The 20,675-nt window shown below is 59.1% G+C and overlaps 1 protein-coding gene across 7 annotated transcripts in view; it reads left to right on the forward strand.

Moving 5' to 3' along the window:
• The first annotated feature begins 2,656 nt into the window (after window positions 1-2,656).
• Window positions 2,657-20,675, forward strand: part of DNAH17 (dynein axonemal heavy chain 17) — a 91,392-nt gene continuing 73,373 nt past the window's right edge. For 3 of the 7 annotated variants that reach the window (XM_047706478.1, XM_047706479.1, XM_047706482.1), the window contains exons 1-14: window positions 2,657-2,757; window positions 3,075-3,585; window positions 4,587-4,780; window positions 5,555-5,747; window positions 5,990-6,089; window positions 6,265-6,350; window positions 6,548-6,673; window positions 7,563-7,715; window positions 7,822-7,908; window positions 9,489-9,656; window positions 9,940-10,056; window positions 13,714-13,979; window positions 14,124-14,319; window positions 16,226-16,372. In XM_047706478.1, coding sequence (XP_047562434.1) covers window positions 3,241-3,585; window positions 4,587-4,780; window positions 5,555-5,747; window positions 5,990-6,089; window positions 6,265-6,350; window positions 6,548-6,673; window positions 7,563-7,715; window positions 7,822-7,908; window positions 9,489-9,656; window positions 9,940-10,056; window positions 13,714-13,979; window positions 14,124-14,319; window positions 16,226-16,372 — 2,178 coding nt within the window. In that variant the 5' untranslated portion in view covers window positions 2,657-2,757; window positions 3,075-3,240. Of the gene's footprint in view, window positions 2,758-3,074; window positions 3,586-4,586; window positions 4,781-5,554; window positions 5,748-5,989; window positions 6,090-6,264; window positions 6,351-6,547; window positions 6,674-7,562; window positions 7,716-7,821; window positions 7,909-8,840; window positions 9,185-9,488; window positions 9,657-9,939; window positions 10,057-13,713; window positions 13,980-14,123; window positions 14,320-16,225; window positions 16,373-18,065; window positions 18,318-18,855; window positions 18,882-20,675 lie in introns of those variants that run through there. The other 4 variants (XM_047706480.1, XM_047706481.1, XM_047706484.1 and 1 more) reach the window with 4 other exon arrangements.

Genomic DNA, 20,675 nt, shown 5'->3' on the forward strand with positions numbered 1-20,675 from the left:
GGGTCCCCGAGGGAAGAAGGGCGCCGCGAATACTGGGTTGGATGAGGTTCAACAGAGCTCCTTGCAGCGGGACTTCTCAGAGCCTTTGTTCCCTCAGTGATACTTATAGAAGGCCTGCCAGGCCCCAGACACAGGGCCACGTGCTGCAAGGGCAGGGCTCATCCAGAGGGCTGGGTGATGGGAACTCCTGTCTCGACGGCTTCGGTGGCTCCGGGCGCCATACACGAGCTCCTTCCCTGACAGCTAATGATGTATATACCTGTTCATGTGCTTACTGGCCATTTGTGAGACTTGGAGAAAAGTTGATCTATGCCCTTTGCCCATTTCGCATGATATTGTTTGTATTTTTATTATTATTATTATTACTTTTAAAGATTTTATTTATTCAGAGAGAGAGCATGAGCGGGGGTGGGGGACGGGCAGAGGGAGAGGGAGAAGCAGACTTCCCCGCTGAGCAGGGAGCCTGGTGCGGGCTCGATCCCAGGACCCTGAGACCATGAGTCCTGACCTGAGCCAAAGGCAGATACTTAACCAACTGAGCCACCGAGGCGCCCCAGTGTTTCTATACTGTGTCACAAGTTACATATGTATTCTGAGTACCAGTCCCTTATCAGATAGAAGATGTGAAAATACTTGCCCCCATTCTGTGGGTGGTCTTCTCACTTTCTTTATAGTGCCCCTTGAAGCCCCCCAATTTTTAATTTCCATGGCACTTACCCATTGTTTTCTTGATCTCGTGCTTTCCGTGTCCTCTTTTAAGAAACCACTGCTTTGGGGTGCCTGGGGGGCTCAGTCACTACGCATCTGCCTTTGGCTCGGGTCATGATCCCAGGGTCCTGGGATCAAGCCCCACATCGGGCTCTCTGCTCAGCGGGGAGCTGCTTCCCCCTCTCCCACTCCTCCTGCTTGTGCTCCCTCTCTCACTGTGTCTCTCTCTGTCAAGTAATAAATACAATCTTGAAAGAAAGGAAGAAAGAAAGAAAGAAAGAAAGAAAGATAGAAAGAAAGAAAGAAAGAAAGAAAGAAAGAAAGAAAGAAAGAAAGAAAGAAACTGTTGCTTGCTCCAAGGTTGTGGAAATATACTCGTAGGTCTTACTGGAAGGGTTTTCTGGTTGTGGCTCTCACAGGTCTTTGGTCCAGTTTTACTTAATTTTTGTAGGTGGTATGAGGTAGGGGTGAGTGTGGGCATCCGCTTGTCCCAGCGGCATCTCTTGGAAAGCCTACTCCGCCCCCACTGGACCGTCTTGGGACCCCCGTCTCACACCAGCTGCCCATAACTGTGGTGACTCCTGGGCCCTCCGTTCCGGTCCAGGGATCTGGACGTCCAGCCCCGCGCCAGCAGCTCTCCGTCCGGACTACTGCGGTTTGATAGGAGGTGTTGACTTGGGAAGCGTGAGCTCTCCAACCTCGTTCTTCTTCAAGATCGTTTTGGCTCTCCTTGGTCCCTCACGTTTCCTTGCGATAGGGAGGACCGGCATTCCCATTTCTGCAAGAAAGGTGGCTGGGATTTTGGCTGGGATTGCGCTGGATCAGTCACAGATAAGTCTCAGGAGCATCATCTTAACCAGAGGAAGTCATTGGAGCTGTGAACGTGGGATGCCCTTTCACGCTCCCACGTATTTAATTTCTTTCAGTGATGTTTTGTGGTCTTCAGCTTGTAAGTATTGCGCTTCCTTTTAAAATTTAATCCTAAGTAGGGCACCCGGGTGGCTCAGTTGGTTAAGCGACTGCCTTCGGCTCAGGTCATGATCCTGGAGTCCCGGGACTGAGTCCCGCATCGGGCTCCCTGCTCGGCAGGGAGTCTGCTTCTCCCACTGAACCTCTCTCCTCTCGTGTTCTCTCTCCCTCCCTCTCAAATAAATAAATAAAATATTTTTTAAAAAATAAAAATAAAAATAGAAAATAAACTTAAAATTTAATCCTAAGTATTTTATTCTTTCTGATGCTCGTATAAATGAAATTGTGAGCAGAATTGTTTTGATGTTATTGTAAGTGGAAATTGTTTTCTGAATTTCATTACCGGGTTGCCGCGAGTCATTAGTGTGGGGTAAGTCAGGATGCATGTTACGGCGTCTCCGTGCCTGTAAAGGGAAACATAAAAGATGTATGATGACCAAGGTAATGAGAGGGGACGAAATAATAAAAATTGTATAAATCAGAAGCAGACGAGAAAGGAGAACTCGGTAAGATAATAGACGTAAATCCCAGCATGTGTGGGTCACAGGGCCTGGAAGTGGACTGAACACTCCAGTTCAAAGGCAAAAAGATGGTTCAATTGAGTTTAAAAAATATTACAGTCGGGGGCATCTGGGTGGCTCCGTCGGTGAAGTGTCTGCCTTCGGCTCAGGTCGTGGTCCCAGGGTCCTGGATAGAGCCCTGCATCGGGATTCCAGCTCAGCAGAGAATCTGCTTCTCCCTCTGCCTCCCCCCCCCCGCCCCCCCCCCATTCATGCTCACGGGCTCTGGCTCTCTCTCAAATAAATAAATAAAATCTTTGAAAATAATAATAGAATAAAATTTTAAAAAGTGACAGTCCGAGAGCCTCCCCACTGCGGCGGGCCGTGGAGCCTTTGCTTGTATACCACACCCCCACAGGTCCCTCAGGTCCCCAGGGGAAGGTTCTAGAAGTCCCAGGTGCTGAGAGGACAGTTGGCAGTTGGAGCCCCTCCAGGAAAGGGAGCCATTTCCCTTTCTGGTCTGGGAAGGAGCTGCCTGTCCGTTGGCCCTGCTGGCGACTGGAACAGCGTCTACCAGTGGGTGAGCCTTTCCCTGTGGGAGGGGAGCTCCTTCTGGGCTCTGCCCGTACCCGGCGGGTGTGCGCCGCCTTCCCCAGCACCCTTCAACCTGACGCTGCTCTTGTCTGGCCTCTCCCCACGCCTCACCCGCGGACCCCCTGGCTGCGACCGTCTCCTGGCCTCCCTTCTCCCCAGCGCCCCCTCCGCCTTTCCCTGCTCTTAACTTCCCCGTCATCTCTCACGCGAGCACACGCCACCGCCGTGCGGCCCGAGCCCCGGGGCCACGATGGTCCAGCCAGGGCAGACAGCCAGGACCCCCATGTCCCTCCCTGCCCCCAGCCCACGCCCAGCAGAAGAGCAGCCATTCGAAGCGGACCCCGTCGCCTGGCTTGGTCGGGTCAGAGGCTTCGAGCGGCTCCGGAGACGGGCGGGGAGTGAGCTCCCCGGACTCGGGCTGTGTCAGCGTCTCTGGGTGCCGGGCAGCTGACCTCGCTGTAAGGCCACGATGACCATCACGCCGGATGTCAGGCTGGAGTACTTAGAGGGCATCGCGTCCCTCATTCTGAAGTTCAAGCCGGACAGGTGGGGCAAGCTGATCGGGGCCGAGGAGAACATGGCCTTATTCACCGAGTTCTTCGAGAAGCCGGACGTCCTGGTTCTGGTGCTGACGCTCAGTCCCGCCGGCATGATCGTCCCCTGCCTGGGCTTCCCCGCCTCCCTCAAGTCCAAGGGGGTCTACTTCATCAAGAAGGGACGGGAGAACATCAGCAAGAACACCTACAAGGACCGGCTCATCTACGGGGACATAAGCCCCGCGCCCGTGGAACAGCTGATCGCCATCGTGGAGGAGGTGGGTGCCCGGGGGGCGGCCGCGCTGGGGAGCCATCTCTGTTCCTCGCCCTGTCGGTGAGTGGCCTAGAGCCCTGCAGCCCACGGGCAGGCAGCGCTGGGCTCCCTGGGAGCGGGTCAGAGGCCCTGGTGTGCAAACACACCGCATTCGACCGGACCTGCAGGCGATGCTGTGCCCCCGAGGGCTGAGAGGCCCCAGCCAGCACTGAGACTAAGCACAGTCTCCTTAGGAGCTCAGGGGGCCCCGGGCACGGCCCCTGCCCACAGCGTCAGAGGGTGTGGGTTGCTTAGTCCCGGTAGATGGGTTCCCCAGCTCTGAGACTTCGAGTGAGGACTCAGGCCAGCCTGCCCTTGCATTGGGAAGAGGAGCCTGGCCGGCCTGGAGCGGGAGTGCTCGGGCATCCGTGTGAGTCTGCTGGGGCTGCCGCGACTAGGGACCACAGTCCTGGGGGTGGAGGTCCCAGACCCAAGCAAGGGCAGGGTCCATTCCTTCTGTAGCCTTTCTCCTGGGCTTGTAGACGCTGTCTCCTCCCCACGTCCTCACCTTATAACGTCACACCCTCTGTCTGTGTCCACACCTCTCCTTATAAGGACACTGGTCACATGGGGTTTGGGCCCATCCAAGGGACTTCATTTTAACTTAGTCCCCTCTTGAAAGGCTTATCTCTAAAGACAGCCACAGCCGGAGGGGCTGGGGTTGGGGCTTCAACGTGCAAACCTGGGGGGCCCGGCTTGGCCCCTATCAGCCGTCCAAGGCAGCAACGGGCCATCTGCTTTCAGCAAGCCCCGTGAGCCACTGCTCGGAGACCTGGGGCTCCCTTCTCAGAGGTGCTTTGCTGCTGGGCCATCGCCCTGCGTCTGCACGCCCCTCCTGGCCACGCCTCCTTCTGGTGTGGACTCAGTTTCTTCGGGAAGGCTCCAGGCACCGAGGGCTCCGCGTTCCTCCTGGGAGCCACCGGGTCGGAGGAGGCCTGGGCGTGCGTAAGGAGCCCTTCCTTCCAGGTGCTCTACTCTCTGTTAAACCAAAGCGAAAACTTGAGCGGTTGGCCCCGGGTGGTCTCGGAAGACATCGTGAAGCAAGTCCACAAGCTGAAGAACGAGATGTTTGTGATGGGGGGCAAGATCAAAGGGAAGACCCTGCTGCCCATCCCCGAGCACCTGGGGAGTCTGGACGGCACGCTGGAGTCCATGGAGAGGTAGGCAGCCCAGCCCAGGCTCCTGGCTGGCTGGAAGAGTCGCTGACCCGTGACCCCCAGGGAGGAAACACAAGAGGGTAGACGGTACCGTGAGGTTTGGCTGAGTCTGAGGTCAAAGGCACGCGGGCAGGACAGGTGGGGCTACTGGAGCCCCTCCCCCATCGTGTGTGGTGGGTACCAGTCCGGGTGTCACACGCCCTGCAGACAGTGTCACACAGCCAGGAAAGGGGGTATCCAGATTTAGGTCGTGGGTACTGAGGGGCACTGAGGGGTGCAGAAGGGGTTTTCAGCAGGTAGAGACCGTGAATCTAAGTAGTAGTGGTGCCATCCCGGAGGCCCCGGGACGCACAAGGACTCCGCACCCCCTCGTACCTGCCCACCTCCGTTTGCAGCTGGCTGGAGTGTGGGGCTCTTGGAGCAGCTGCCGGGTGGCAGTGTGTTCTGTGTACACACGTCAGGGGGTGACGGCCCCTGGGGGTCTCACTATGCAGGCAGGTCCTTCGCTGGGAGCGGTCCGCGGACCCCCACCCCGCATGTGCCCGTGTGACCCCAGTAAGGACGGCCGGGAGAGCCACCGTGGACGTGGGCTTCGTGCCACACTTGGCCTCCCTGAGCTGGATCTAGGCACTTCTCCAGCCTCGCCGGGGTGGCTGTGAGCAGCGTGGGATGGGGGCGAGACGGGGCCTGCTGTCCCAAGGGCCACTGGGGAGGGCAGCGCTGGCAGAACCCATCCCTGCGGCTGGGAGAGCGTCCTGCCTCTCACCTGCCGTGTAGGATCCCCTCTGCTCTGGACAACTCGCTACTGCACGCCATCGAAACCATCATCATCGACTGGTCGCACCAGATCCGGGACGTGCTGAGCAAGGACTCGGCCCAGGCCCTGCTGGACGGCCTCCACCCCCTGCCCCGAGTGGAGTTTGAGTTCTGGGACGCTCGGCTGATGAATCTCAAATACATCCACGAGCAGGTGACCGTCCCCCCACCTCGTGGCGGTGACCCGGCCTCCGTGACTCGGCAGCCAAGGGCCCACGTGCCGGCCAGGCCTATTCCTAAGCCATGCACCCCTCTGCGCGGGCCCCCAGGACCCCCGAGGGGACCCGGAGAACCCGCGCGGAAGTCCTGGGCTCCAGCAGCCGCGGAGTCAGGTGCCCTTAGCGTGGGGTCTCCGAGTCCCTCTGGAGAGGCTCATGTTCCTGTTTTCTCTGTCAGCTGAACAGGCCCAAAGTGAACAAAATAGTTGAGATCCTGGAAAAAGCCAGGAGCTGCTACTGGCCAGCCCTGCAAAACGTGTACATGAACGTCATGGAAGGTGAGTGGGGGAAGCGGCGGGAGCCTTTGGCGGGGGGCCCCGGCCCCTGCCCACATGTGGCTTCCTCCGGGGAAGGTCCTGGGTCTTGAGGGAGCCGGTGTCCATGCACACGGGGCCACCCGGCCCCATCTCTGACCACTGGAGGTGCGCGAGCCCTGGTCCTTGTTCCGTGCAGGCCTGAAGGAGGCCAGCGACATTGTTCTGCACCTGAAGCCTCTGCGGGTGCTGCTGGAGGAGACGGAGCAGGCCGACTTCACGACGGTGCGCCGGCCGGAGGACGGCCGCTCTCAGGGGCTTGTCTGGCGTCTTAGGGGCGCGGGGGCTGTGGGCTTCCTGGCCGGGAGGGGCTGCATGGTCCTGGGGACTGCCTCCTCCTTCCCCTCTGGGGTCCCCCCCCACCCCCCGCCGACCCGGAGCCGCAGGGGGCGGAGAGTGCACGCCCGTCCGTCTCTCCGCAGCTCCCGACCTTCATCGTGAAGGTTCTCTACACCATCTGCTTCATCTGGGCCACGTCCGAGTACTACAACACGCCCTCCAGGGTCATCGTCCTCCTGCAGGAGTTCTGCAACCAAGTCATCGAGATGGTAACCCGGCCCGCCACACCGCCCTCTCCTCCCGACGGGCGCCTCTCCCTTTCTGCTCGGCTTCCCCCCTGCCGGCGTTCCTGGGCAGTTTTTTGTTTGTTTATTTGTTTAAGATTTATTTTATTTATTTGGGGGGAGAGAGAGAGGGAGAGAGAGCAAGCGAGCGCATGTGCTCGTGAGCAGGGGGAGAAGCGGAGGGACAGAAAGACCAAGCAACCCACCGAGCACAGAACCCGACGCGGGACTCCATTCGAGGACTCTCACCCAACAATGGCACGCGGCGCCCCTCCTGGGCAGTTTAAAGACAGGCAAAGACTTGCCCCCCAGGGCTACAGACGGGGCAGTGTCAGCCCAATCGGCCCCACCCTGGGAGGGAGAAGGAAAGGACTCGGCCAGGGTGGTGGGGTTTATCGGCGGCAACACTGAGCTGCCTCCTGTCTCCCGCAGCACAGACTCCCTGTCCTCCTCCCTTTTCACAAGCACCCGCCTTCGCCAGCCACGAGTGTCTGAGTGTGCACTGCCTGCGTGTGTGGAAATGGTGCCTGCTACCCGGGAAGGCACGGGGGGCAGGATCCTGGTGCCCCAGGCAGGACTGGATTTCCCGGGCTGGGGGGGCTCCAGTCATCTGGGACCAGAATCTGCCTCTGCTGCAGCCGTAGCGGGGGGCTGTGGGGCCAGGCAGGGAGGCAGCCCAGCCTCCTGGGAACAGCCCGGCAGCCGGTGGACCGGTCGGGACATGGACCTCAGGGACAGCTAACGTGTCCAAAGGAGCGGACCGTGGGCCCCGGGTCGGGCTGTTCGTAGTCTGCTGAGCAGCCTGCCGGCGGCCAGCCTAAACATCACCCCAGAGGGCTCGTGTAGACCCCGCGATGTCTTCTCCTCTGCCCAGACGCGCACTTTCCTGAGCCCAGAAGAGGTTCTGAAAGGCTTGCAGGGAGAGACGGAGGAGGTTCTGGGCAACATCTCTCTGTCCGTGAGCGTTCTGAAGGAACTCTACCGCACCTACGACTTCTGCTGCGCAAACATGAAGCTTTTCTTTAAGGTCAGGCCTGGTTTCAGAGCAAGTTCAAGGACACGTGGGCGCCGGTCCTGCAGGCGACTGCGGGAAAGTTTGAGGCCCACACAGCCTCCTCCTGTCTCTCTTGTAGGACAAGAAGCCGGTGCCCTGGGAATTCCCTTCTTCTCTGGCATTTTCCAGGATGAATGACTTCTTCCGTCGCATCCAGACCATTGAGGTAAAGGCGAAGTGTGGTTTAGGCAGACCTCAGCCGAGCTGCGTCTCCCGCCCGTCTCCTGTCCGTGTCCCACGTCCTCTTCTCCCAGTCGGGAGAATGAAATCCACACCCAAGCCTCTGCGTTATGGGGAAACCGAGTCAGGGGCCGGCCTCCTCCATGCCTGGAGTCATCAGCAAAGAACAAAAGTGGCCCATCTGGGGAAGCTTCTCCCCCAACCCATGCCTTGTTGATGACGAATTACACGGGCATCGCCAGGAAGCTGGGTGGCCACGGGCAAGGGTTCGAGGGCTCGGTTAGGACAAGTGCGGGCAGGGCGGGGGGCAGGACCCTGCGGAAGGACTGTCAGATACACGGACGGACACAGAGCAAATGAACATGTTTAACTGGTTCAAGACGACGGCTGAGGAGATGGGGAGGCGCCGCGGCATAAACGCGTGGGCAGGACGAGAGAATTTTGCTTTTTGTTTGTGAGCTTCTGTATGGTTGTTTAACCTTTGCACACAGACTACTCACACCGTTGGAAGGGGAAAATCACCCCGGAATCCTGGAGCACTGGTTTTTCCCGTGGTCTCCGCCCTCTGCAGTGGCTTTGGGCGGGCCTGGCTGGTCTCCACAGCCGCGGGCAGGTGGACTAGGCCCACTTAGGATGGCAAATTCGCATCACAGTGTTCCTCGAGCCCAGAGTTCCCAGGTCCTGAGTCAGGGCGAGCTGGGAAAGGAGGTCGCCTGGCTGTCCCCTCCCTCCTCCAGCAGCATGACCCCGAGCTCAGGGCATGCGACCCTGGGTCTGCTCTGGTGACAGCACTTGGGGACGACGGCCCCCGGCCCAGCGCTGGCTGAGGGGCGTGGTATGAGCACCACGTGAGCATCGCACATGGGGTCTCCAGGGAGCCTTGGGGATCCAGATCGGGAAATGGGAGCCTCACACAGACGCTGGGGATAATGCATGAGGGCACCGGGTGTGATGAAACGCCAGAGGAGGAGCGTGGAGGGTTCCGGAAAGGAAAGCACTGCCGGGGGCCCAGATAGCAGGAGACGTTTCCAGGAGGAGACGAGGCGAAAGCCCCAGGTTGGAGGAAGTAGGACTTGGAGGCGCCTCTGTCAGGCGTCCCCTGCGGGAGGGGGGACCCTTTCCGATCACCGCCGGGGCCGGGTCTGGGTGCCGAGGGCCTTCCAGGATGCAGAGGATTTGGCGCTGAGTCCGACACGAGGAACCTCCCTCGGTTCCGACGGCTTCGTGCCACAGCTGAGGACCGGGGGGCCCCAGGAGAGCGGGTCTGTGTAGAGCTGGCTTTCGGCCAGAGCGGGGTCTGGACGAGAGCCCCACCTCGTCTCTCCCTTCTCCGTGTTCACAGCTTGAGAGGACTTGCGAGGCCCCCGCTTCCGTCCCCTCGCTGTTCCAGAAAGGACTTCAGAGGACAGAAATAAACAGGGTGTCCCCCCCCCCCCCCGCCACCTTGCTGCCAGGTGGCCCGGGTCGGAGACCCATTCTCGCTCCCTGACTCCTCCCCGATGGGGGCAGCGACTGACCTGCCGGGTTGAGTTAAGAAGATTCCTGGGTTCCTTTTCCCTCCACCAGGATCTTTATAAAATAGCTATTGAGTTTCTGAAGCTGGAGAAGATCGAGCTCGGGGGCGTGAGGGGGAGCATCCTCAGCAGCATGGTCACGCAGATTTACGACGAGGTCTTCGAGCTGGTGAAGGTGTTTGCCGAATGCAAATATGACCCCTTGGACCCTGGAGATTCGGTAAGTCGGGGGTGGGGAGGAGGCTTCGCTGGACCTATGTCAGATGCCCCAGGAGTGGGGAGACACGTGGAGGGAGTGTGGGTCACGTTCTGAAGATGTCCCCGAAACCAGCTGCCCGTGGGGGGTCCCCATGACCGTGAACACCCTCAGACGGAGCCCCGAAACCTGCCGGTGGGGGCTGCGGGGGGGGAGGGTCCGAGAAAGCACCCCACCCCTGGCTTTGGGTGCTGACCACCAGGCAAAACAAACAAAAAACTGGTTACCAGTTTTAATTCACTTTCAGAGTTTCGACGAAGATTACGCGGATTTTGAGACCAAAATTCAAGACCTGGACAGGCGGCTGGCCACCATCTTCTGCCAGGCGTTTGACGACTGTAGCTCTATCGAGTCCGGTGCGAAGGTTGGTGTGGGCCGGGGCCTGCAGGCTGCGAGCCGTCATCCGGGGGCCACCCAGGGCGGACTGGGAGGTGCGGCCGTCGTGGGGAGCTCCCTCTGGGTTTGGTGGCTGCCTCGTAGAGTCAGGAAAGGGAATGAGGGTGAGGGGACAGTGGCTTCACTGCTCCTCACTAGTACGGGTGTCCGCTCGTTCTCACTCATCGCTCCCCCGCCGGAAGGGACCAAAGGTCAGAGGCAAAGTTGCCATGAAAACACAGCCCAGACCCTCTTTGACCTGCTGTGTCGCATCTGTACCCTCTTTGACATGTGAGACCCCGCAAGCTGCCCGACACCCTTACTGGGGAGCCGACTCTGGGTGGCCAGGGCTGGCCAGGACTTGTCACCCTTCGTGGGTGCTTTTCTATACTGTCCCAAGTTGCGAGTGTAAAGCATGCGGCACTTTTACTGAGAAAAAGGAAACGATGTTATAGCAGAGATTGTTAAAAAGAGATGGTCAGAACGCACTAGAACTCCTGGAGACCATCAGCTCAAGAGAGAAACACAAATGCCAATACACGAGTACGTGGGAGTTTGACCTCGTGAGCCCTTGGGAAAGCAGCAGCAAGGCGGCAACTGCCACCAGCTGAGCTGGTTAGACCGTGAGGAGCTGGGCAGGCCAGTGTGCCTCAGTCCCCACCGCTCCATACTGTCCCAGCCCCACCCTTCTTCCTGCATTTCTCTGGCCTGCGTTGTCTCGGACAAACCACTGAGGGGGGAATCCCTGGAGACGGATCTACAGGTCATCTGGAGAACAGGGACTGAGCATTTAAATGAGTGACTATATGTATGTACGTGAGTGGCTTTTGTCTATCTGCCTAGTGTTATGCGTGTTTTCCGACCAGGTCGCTCAGTAGGTCTGAGCTGCCTCGTCCCTTCGCTTGGCAAAGCCTCATTGCTGCCGGCAGTTTGGTGCCCGCAGGAGACACCCCATAATTATTACAGGACCTTAGATCCCACACCGTGTGCTAAACTCGTTACCTGCGTTATCCATCCCATTTTTGCCAGCTTGGACAAGTCAAGACGCCTGCCCAGGGCCACACAGTCAGCCGGTTAGTAGGGGAGCCAGGACCCAAGACCATCCCCGAGTTGGCCAGATGGGAAGGCAGTGGCCATGGCCTGGGCGGCTCAGAGTACTGGCCGTCTTTCTGGATCTCCCCAACACAGATGCCAGGACATTCCTTTGTTTTTTAGACGTCGTTTTTTTAAAATGCAAATGGAAGGGAACTTGAGAGTCTGCCTTGTAAGGAGCAATTGGGTTTGAGATAGTGTTGGCGCTCCCAGCGGAGCATCAGTGAGTGAAAACCCACACCGCACCTCAACGCTGTTCCCTCCTCTGGAAGGCCCTTCCCCCCAAGCAGCTGCGCTGGCCACCTCACAAGCAGGCAAGGCCTCCCCCATCCATGCCTACCTGCCGGCCCTCCCCTCCCCAGGTGTGTATCGATCTCTCCGTGTCCGTTGTCTTCGCGACTAGATTATCAACTCCCTGGGGACAGGCACTTGATTTGGACACACAGTAGGTGCTTCCGAGCTTTCCCCGTGGAGGGAACTGACTCCAGCCGTGGGAGGGAAGTTGTACTGGGGTCACAGGGCTCCAAGTCTGCCCGTGTGGAAGGTCCCCAAACACAGGTTTCTAGCCAGGCCTGTAACCTGGAAAGACCCCCCACCTCCCCGCTGTGATGGGGTCTCCGAAACTCAAAGATCGCGTGGGAGCTCGCCGAGGGCGGGCAAGCTGGGCGGATAGCCTGCCCCATCTCCTGTAAGGGGGTAAAGCGGAGAGTGGAGGAGGCAGCACCCCCACACTCCCCACCCGTGGGCTCAACTTGGTGCTGTTGTCTAGTCCAGGCCAAGGATCTGGGCTGTGGGGGCCAAACCAACAAGCCTGTTGCCTTTGTGATCAGGGGTCAGGGCAGCACTCCGAGGGGCGGGGTGGCTGGGAGGAAGCCCCCCCGACCCCCAGGCACCCGCAGGACCATGCCCCACGCCCCATCCACCAGGAGCTAAGCCTGCACCTCGGCCTTCCCAGGGAGCTCATCCCCCCTCCTATTACTGGCCTCAATCCGGCTTCCAAGTGTGTGACTCTCCCTCCCGGACCCGGGCGTGTTTTCCTCTCCCACTTGACACAACCCTGTGCCCTAATGAGGACGGGCCCTGGGGCTCCCTCCCTCCTAGCGCCGCCTCCGTTCCCTGCAAGTTCCCCAGCTGCCCCCATCGGCTTCTCAGTGTCAGGAATTCACACGCAGCCAGGAAAGTTCTAGAGCAATTTTCTGCATGGTCTCCTGGTGGAAAATAAAATTAGCTTTCGTCCCAGGAGTCAGAAGCCAAAAACTATGTAGACGTGAAAAAGAGACGGGAGGGGAGCAGGCAACAAAACGTCAGGAGGGTCACAAACCCGCAAGATGCACATTTTCTCAAAAGAGCACAGGTCGATTTTGCAGGAAGTGGCACCAGCGACCCCAAGCGTCCCCCAGACTCCTGCGGGGAGCTGAGAGCATCTGGGTTCGGTTTCTCCCAGCATCTAGCTGCCCTGCCTGGCTTTTGGGGACCTGCAGATCTCTCATCTTTTTCTGCAGCCATGTCTCCCTCTTGCCCAAAAAGGCCATTTTGGGGACACCGTCCTAGTCTTCACACCAAAAACGGGAGCAAATCCGACACAGGGTCCGGTGCCCTTGGGCACTCAGGGCTGGGTGACTGTGTGGTCTGAGCGCCATTGACTCCCGTTTGCCTCGAGGGCGGCTCTCCTGGCCTGGGTCTGGCTGACCTCGGGCTGGCGGTGGAGCTTCCAGAACTCTCTTTGTCCAGGTTCTAGGAAGACCCCGTCCCCACCCCGTCAGGCCCAGCCCAGGGCCTGCACTGCCCCTTGGCTCCTCCACGCCTTGACCTGGGGTGGTGATCTTTTAGGAAATTCTCCATCTGATTGCAGCCGGCACCGAACGGAAACACCCAGATAAAGTAGCTTCCTTCTTGTACTCAGCTTCTCATTTTGCAAACAACTGCTCCTGTCTAGCAGACCTAGACGGTGACGATGATGAACCCACTATCTGGAGAGGTACTCCGCACGGCTACTGCTTTCAGAACTGTGCCGGGACGCCTCCTGGCCTAATCCAGGTCAGCGGCAACCAGCTGGCAGGTCCACAGGCCCGGCCTTTCCTCTCCCGGAAAGGACACATGACCGGGCACACGGGCTGTCCCTGTTCCTTGGGGACTCTGGGAACCTGGGCTCAAATCCCCAGGGTCATGGCCTCTACATGTCCCCAGGCTCCGTCTGGGACTGCCTCGGGTCCCCGGGGGCCAAGTATCCGGCTTCCCACCCTCGGCCTCCGAGCTCATTTCCTGGGTCCCCACCCCGGCGCCCCCCTCCACCCGGTCAGCCCGACCTCTCCTGGGCCTGCAGTGTTCCCAGACCTCAGACCTACTTCGTGGTGTGGTGGGCAGCCACGTACCTGGGGCCTCAGCAGACACCAACGTGAAAATCACAGAGGCCTAGACGTTCTCTGTCCCGATGGGGCAGGTGTTCTCGCGCCTGAAGTCTGGCCTCGCGCCTTGTGCCGGCCACCGCGAGGTGGGGGCGATGCCGGGGCCGGGGGCGGGGACCCGGGCGACGCGTGTCTCTCGTTCCCCCCAGCTCCTGCACATGTGCGGCGGCCTCCTGGAGCGGCCCCTGATCCTTGCGGAGTTCGTGCCCAGGTACTCGGTCATGCTGGAGCTGTTTGACGCCGAGCTGGACAGCAGCAAGACCTTGTACGATGCGCAGCTCGCGGCCTCTGCGGACGGGCACGTCCCCCAGATCCACAAGAACATGCCCCCCGTGGCCGGGCAGCTCAAGTGGAGCCTGGAGCTGCAGGAGAGGCTGGAGGCACCCAGGCGGGACCTGAAGCACGTAGAGCACCCGTGAGTCGGGGCGCCGGCCGCGGGGCCCCCGTGGGCATCGCGCCCCCCCCGCACCTGTGGGGGAGGGGAGGGGCTCTCCCGGCGTCCCGAGAGCCGGCAGGACCCTGAAGGGGCCCCCTCACCACCTCATCTGGCCGATGGCAGGGTCATGTCCAGCTCGGAGGCCAAGCTCATCTATGAGAAGTATGACGAGATGATGGGGCTGCTGCAGGTCTACCGCGAGAAGACCTACCAGCAGTGGGTGGCCGGCGTGGACCAGGACTGCCACTTCAACCTGGGCCAGCCCCTGATACAGCGCGACCCCGTCACCAGCCTCATCCAGGTCAACTTCAGCAAAGAGGTGGGTGCCGTCCCGCCACGGGGCACAGAAGGCGTCCATGTCAGGGGCACCCTGCGGGTGCCACCGAACTGGGGCCCCTTCTCTGGAAGCACAGACTTGTGGCGGCTGATGCCGGGGACACACTTAGCTGAAGTTTTATTCCTTAAGGATCAGAGCGTGTCCAGGATGTATTTAAGATATGAGACAGGATAGTAGCGTTGCGGAGAGCGGCTTCGGTGACAACACTCCCTCAAAGCTTGTCTGCCTTTCATGGGCTCCCAAGAGGAAACGTCAGTTTGAGGACGGACAGAAACACTCAGAGGGAGGTCTTGGCGGGATCTGAACAATGGGCCTTCGGTTACGCCAGGCCAGGTAGAGAGGACGCGCGTGTGAGCCGCGGGACCTGTGTCGCAGGGCTGAAACCTGGGTGGTGAGCCGAGCCCCAGAGACCGCGGTGGGGTGGCCCGGATTCCTGCAAGGAGGCCCCTGCCCTGCTCCGATCCCCAGCGGTGACATCAGGGAGGCCGATGTGAGGTTCCTTTGAAACCTCCTCTTCCACACAAATTCATTCTTTTTATTTTTTTCTTATTTTTTTTTTTTAAGATTTTTACTTTATTTATTTGACAGACATCACAAATAGGCAGAGAGGCAGGCAGAGAGAGGAAGGGAAGCAGGCTCCCCGCCGAGCAGAGAGCCTGATGTGAGGCTCGATCCCAGGACCCTGGGATCATGACCTGAGCCGAAGGCAGAGGCTTTAACCCACTGAGCCACCCAGGCGCCCCAAATTTCATTCTTTTTAAAGATCAACAAATATTTACCGAGCACCTACGTCGGCTATGCGCTTAGGATAAATTAGTGAACCAGACAGACAAAGGTCTCTGTCCTCCTGAAGCTTACCTCTTACTGGGGGAGGAGGGTGGGGAGAAAGAGAGAGAGAGAGGAAGGGAGGGAGAGAGGGAGAGGGAGCAGGGGAGAGGTGGGAGGGGGCATAAATTAGTGTGTAAGCAGCGGGAGGCAATGCCGGGGGAGGTAGTGGCGAGGAGGGCAGGTGGAAGGGGCTCCAGCAGAGCTGGAGGACGGCGCACAGGCTGGAGTTTCGGATGATGGCAGGAGAAGGGGTGAAGGAGGGGGTCGAGGGAGGAGGGCGGAGGGCGGGGCACTGAGAGCGCCCAGGGCCACGGAGGGGACTCGCATTTCCATTCTTAGTGACGTGGCTGCCATGGCAAGTTTTGGAGCAGAGGTGAGCCCTGATGTGGTCTGTGTCTGTCCAGTCCCCTCCAGGTGCTGGGGGCGGGGGTTGGGCAGGTGTAGGCGTGGGAAGACCAGTTAGGAGCCTTTTGCCATAATCCACGAGACAGACCATGAGAAGGTGGTGGCCCGGACCAGCATGGCCGCGACCAGGGTGTGAGGGGCGACTGGATGTTGCTCATAGAGCCCGTGAGATTGTGAGACTGGGGCTGGGCTGGAAATAGAGTCATTGAGGAGGACAGGACTAGCCCCAGCATTTCTGGGCTGGACTGCTGGGGGGACAGAACTACCACCAGCCAGAGGAGACAAGCAGAGCCGGCTCGCCCCAGAGACGGGGCCACAGCGGGCTGAGCCGTCAGCTGGACATCCGAAGGGAGACGCTGAGTGGGCAGGTGGATACCGGAGCCTGAGAGCAGGAGAGAGGTCTGGGCTGGGGGAGGTCACTGAGCTGGGAACAGACGCAGATGGATGACACCCTGGGACATGCGGGCGTGCACATCTCCAGAGCGTCCGGCGAGCCCGACGGGGGTGACCGGGAGAGTCTGGTGTCCTGAATGCCAAGAGGAGAGCTTGCGCCCGGGGAGGGGAGCGACCGGGAAGTGACCTTCCCTTGTGTTGCTGAGTGCCATCCCCTGGGGCGACGCCCTGACCTCTTCCGTGACCTTCGTTGGCCTGACAGCTGGTGGCAGTCCTGAGAGAGGTCAAGTACTTGGGCTTCCAGCAGCAGAAGGAGATCCCAAGCAGCGCTGAGAGTCTGTTCTCGCAGCGTGAGACCTTCCGGAAGTTTGTGGGCAACTTGGAGCTCATCGTTGGCTGGTACAATGAGGTGAGCTGAGGCAGTTTCATTTCGTTTTATTTGCCCAGTTTGGGGTTTTGTTTAGAAAAAACGCGGGCGTAGGATCCCCCAAGGGCAACAGAGAAAGTGAGCACGTTTTCTGTGTGAGGACGAGGTTCGAGCCCCCCGGGGGCAGCGGTGATGGTGACAGACGCTTCCGCCGGGCTTCGGCTCCTGTTCTGGCTCCTCAACTGCTCCGAGGGGCTTTACCGTCCAAGCTGTATCTGCTCTGGGTCACATCAGAGTCGTCCCATTACATCCAGTAACGTGTGGCGGGTGGGCATCTCCCGGGACCGGCCGGGGTGACAGGTTTGCCAGCGGCACGCGGCGGGGAGGTGGCGTGGGAGAGCTGCCCACTGAGGTACGCTAGATCGGGGCCCGGGGAGGGGGCGGGTGCACGTCAGCTCCGTGGATCGAGAATTCCTTTCAGGGGGTGCCTGGGGGGCTCAGTCTGATGGGCATCTGACTCTTGATCTCGGCTCAGGTCTTGCTCTCAGGGTCGTGAGTTCAAGCCCCCGCTGGGCTCCACCCCTTTCGATCAGAGCTGGGGACCGGGCACAAGGAGTTGTGAAAAGGCTAGCTCTGAATAAAGTAACTGAATGGCCTTGGGGTGCACGCCCTTCGGGAACCAGGGCTGTTTGTTCAGAGCACCTCCTCCGGGCAAGACAGAAGGGGGCCCGGGGAGGCGTGGACTCGGGCCACCGCGGGCCGTGGCAGGCACCTCCCCCCGCCCCGCCGCCCGCAGATCCCTCCTCCGCCATCGGGGCAATGGGACCTTCACTCCCGCCCAAGGCACAGCGGGTTAGGATGCATGTGGCTCTGCGTGACTTTCCTGGGGCCGCTGCCACCATCAACCACAGACCGCGTGGCTTCCGATGGCCCACGTTTGCCGTCTCCCGGTTCCGGAGGTCAGAAGTCCGAGATCTGTTTCCTTCTGCTAAAATCAAAGTGTCGGCTGAGCCCCTTCCTCCCGGAGGCTCCAGTGGGCTCCTCTGCGTCCTTGTCCTTCCCACCTCCTTAAGGTCACTGCCTTCCCCACTCCACCTTCAGAGGACACCCCCCTCCCGCCTCTGCCTCCTTCTTCCCCTCTACCTTCTCCACTCCCTCTTCTAAGGACCTTGTGATTGCATTGCCCACCCCCCACCGCCATAACCCCTGGATAACCCAGGGTGACCTCCCAGCACCAAGGTCTTTAACTGAATCACACCCGAAAATTCTCTTCTGCACGGGCACAGATCCCGGGATTTAGGATGTGGATGTCTCTCGGGAGCCAATGGACCCCCCTGCAGACCCCCCCAATCCGGGAAGGGACCCATAGGATTCCCTCTCTTTGGATCCCTGGGAATTTGGAGGACCAGCCTCTTCACATGGGCGTCCTGGGGAAGCAGGACGTTACTCAGTTTCTGCTTGTGCTCCGTGTCTCAGTCTGTCCTAGAGATGCTTCTGCTCACGGGTTCCTGGCGCGACAGCCCCTTTCCCAGAGCTGCAGGGCCACGCGTCTGTTGCCTTCCCTGGCCTGTTTTGCAGGGGCCCCGTCCGACGCACCCGGGTCCGGCCCGCACGTGGCAGGGGAGCTCCTCCCCCTGCGGTCCTGGAAGGTTCCACTGGAGCTCGCATTCCCCGAGTCCAGCAGGCCCCATACCTTCCCCTACGATAGCAAAGAAACTGCAGCAGGGACTCTGTGAGTCCAAGGGCCTTTCTGGGATCTGGGACTTGCTTACCAAACGTGTGTGGGACGGCGGCCAGAGAATACCGTGTATTTGACCGAGCCCGGGAAGCTGGTGCCCACCTCACGGGCTGACCAAGAGAAGAGTGCAGATGTCACCAGGGGATCATGAACGAGGCTGGGGAGGCCAAGGGAGCCCCCTCCCCTCGGCAGAAGCGACCTCCTTAAAGAACACGCTGGGACAGCCAAAGGCCAATTGAAGCGGGCCAGGTAAGGCCATCACACCGACTTGTCACGGGTCGTCACCGCCTGCCGCCCACACGACCAGCCAAGAATCAGCCACGGTACATGCCTTACTCCAGCCCACGAATCAGGGCCTGGCAGTGACGCCACAAGAATGTGTCCAATAGAAACTAAAAGAAGCTTGATTTCATTCATTTCTTGAGGTAAAATGTTAACGGTCTCACATGTTTGTGCCGCCGGCGACAAACACCAGTATCTGTCGTAAACGCACTTCCCTGCCGTGGCTTTCCCCGGAAGCAGCTGTCTCCAGACTCAGAGACCCTCACCTTCACCGGCCCCGGAGCCCCTCCTAGCCGCGGCGGCGCCAAAAGTGTCTGTGGGCCCTCTTCAGAGCAGAAGACCTCCCATCGCCTCCCGCCGTGATGAACCAGAAGGAAAAAGCCCAACCAAGTTTATTTTGAATTTAAAAAATTGGATCTTGGGGCGCCTGGCTGGCTTCGTCAGAGGAGCGAGCGACTATGGATTGCGGGGCCGTGAGTTCGAGCCCCACGTTGGGTGCGGGCATGACTTAAATGAATAAATATTTTTTAGGTAAAAAATTTTAAGAAGTTTGATCTCGTACGTCTGTATTTCCAAACAAAACCCAGCCACACCCATCTCTGTCCAACCTGGGAAGCGCGTTACTCAGCTACGAGTAGGAACGTTGGACTAAGTGGGGAGGAGGGAAGTCAGGCCCGGGGCTGGGTGCCTGCGGTGACACTTGCTGCTGACACCCGTGCCCCGCTCTGGAGCCCTTCTTCCCAGGCCCTTTGCATCCTTCGCGTGGTTTCTGTTGCCAAGAGACCCCACCAGCCTGCAGACTGCTCGCATCTGTTGAGTGTCCAAGCTGGGGTGCAGTGCGGGGGGGCATAGTGCCTCAAGAGACCACGTGAGTGTGGGGTTTGTCCACATGATGCTTTGGGGACAGTGCCCTAAAGCAGTGCATTTATAGCATAGGCTGCTAAAAAAATACCCAGGACATACCTAGCAGTGCGTGGTTCCTCTCCCCGTGACCTTGGTTTACGCCGGCAATTACAACAGCTCGGGGACATTCAGCTATGTCTCTGGGCTGTTGCTGGGGGGATCAGCGATAAATGAATAGCCTTCCTGAGTCCCCGAGCATCCGTGTGAGTCGTGGGCAGGACGCGGCACCCTGGCTGGGCTGGTCCCGGGTGCTGAGCCCAGGCCGCACCTGCCATCTCTGCCCCATCTTCCGGGACGCAGCGCCTTTTCCCAGCTGGTTCCGTCCTGCAGAAGGGGCTCCCCTCGCCGTCCCCAGGACGTAGTTCCCAGGACGTAGTTCCTAAACCTACCAAAGAAGCGCGTCGTGAAATGATCTCGTGTGGGACATAGACTCAAAGCGAGGCTACCCGTAAAGGGGAGGAGGCCACAGCCCGTGGTAGTTAGTCGGCATCTGACCTCGGACGACTGGAGCCAATACTTCCCGTTCACTCGCTTTGTGAGTTACAGACGCGTTCTCTCGCCGCCGTCCAGTCTCGACTCACAGCGGGTTCTAAGCTTTCTTTCTCTGCCCTGTCGACCCCTGAGAACGCTTGAGGGAGAAGGTCGGGCACCATGGGAACGTACCAGATGTGCGGAAAGTGTTGTTCTGAAGGGCAGGCGGTCAGCCTCTGACGTCGAGTTTTAATTCCATGTGTATCCCTCGCGTTATAAAGTAGGAGTGTCCTTGAAAAGTTAGATAAAATAAAACATGTTGCTAGCTAGAAAGATATTCCAAAACTCACATGGTGCTTGTGATTGAAAGGAATAATTTAGGGGCGCCTGGGTGGCTCAGTTAAGCACCTGCCTTTGGCTCAGGTCATGATCTCAGGGTCCTGGGATCAAGTCCCACGTCAGGCTCTCTGCTCAGCGGGGAGCCTGCTTCTCCCTCTCCCTCTGCCCCTTCCCCCGCTCATGCTCTCTCCCAAATGAATAAATAAAATCTTAAAAAAAAAAAGGAATAATTTATAAAACCTGGATACACCCTCCTTCTCCTTTTTTTCCCCTGGTTTGTGAATTGATGTTTTTTTCAGGCATTAAATTAATTTCTTGGAGCAGGTAGAGCATAGCAAGAACGTGTCTTGTGGCTCCCATCCACTCAGATCCACAGCTAGCACAGCTTCCTTGCCGATCCTGGGTCTCCTTCACATAACCAGATTTCACGTTTGGGATTTCTTTTCTTTTCTTTTCTTTTTAAAAGATTTTTATTTATGTATTTGGCAGAGAGAGAGAGATAGAGATCACAAGCAGGCAGAGAGGCAGGCAGAGGGGTGGGGGAAGCAGTCTCCCTGCCGAGCAGAGAGCCCGATGCGGGGCTCAATCCCAGGACCCTGAGATCATGACCTG

Source organism: Lutra lutra, chromosome 16, assembly GCF_902655055.1.
Source record: "Lutra lutra chromosome 16, mLutLut1.2, whole genome shotgun sequence".
Lineage (NCBI taxonomy): Eukaryota > Metazoa > Chordata > Mammalia > Carnivora > Mustelidae > Lutra > Lutra lutra.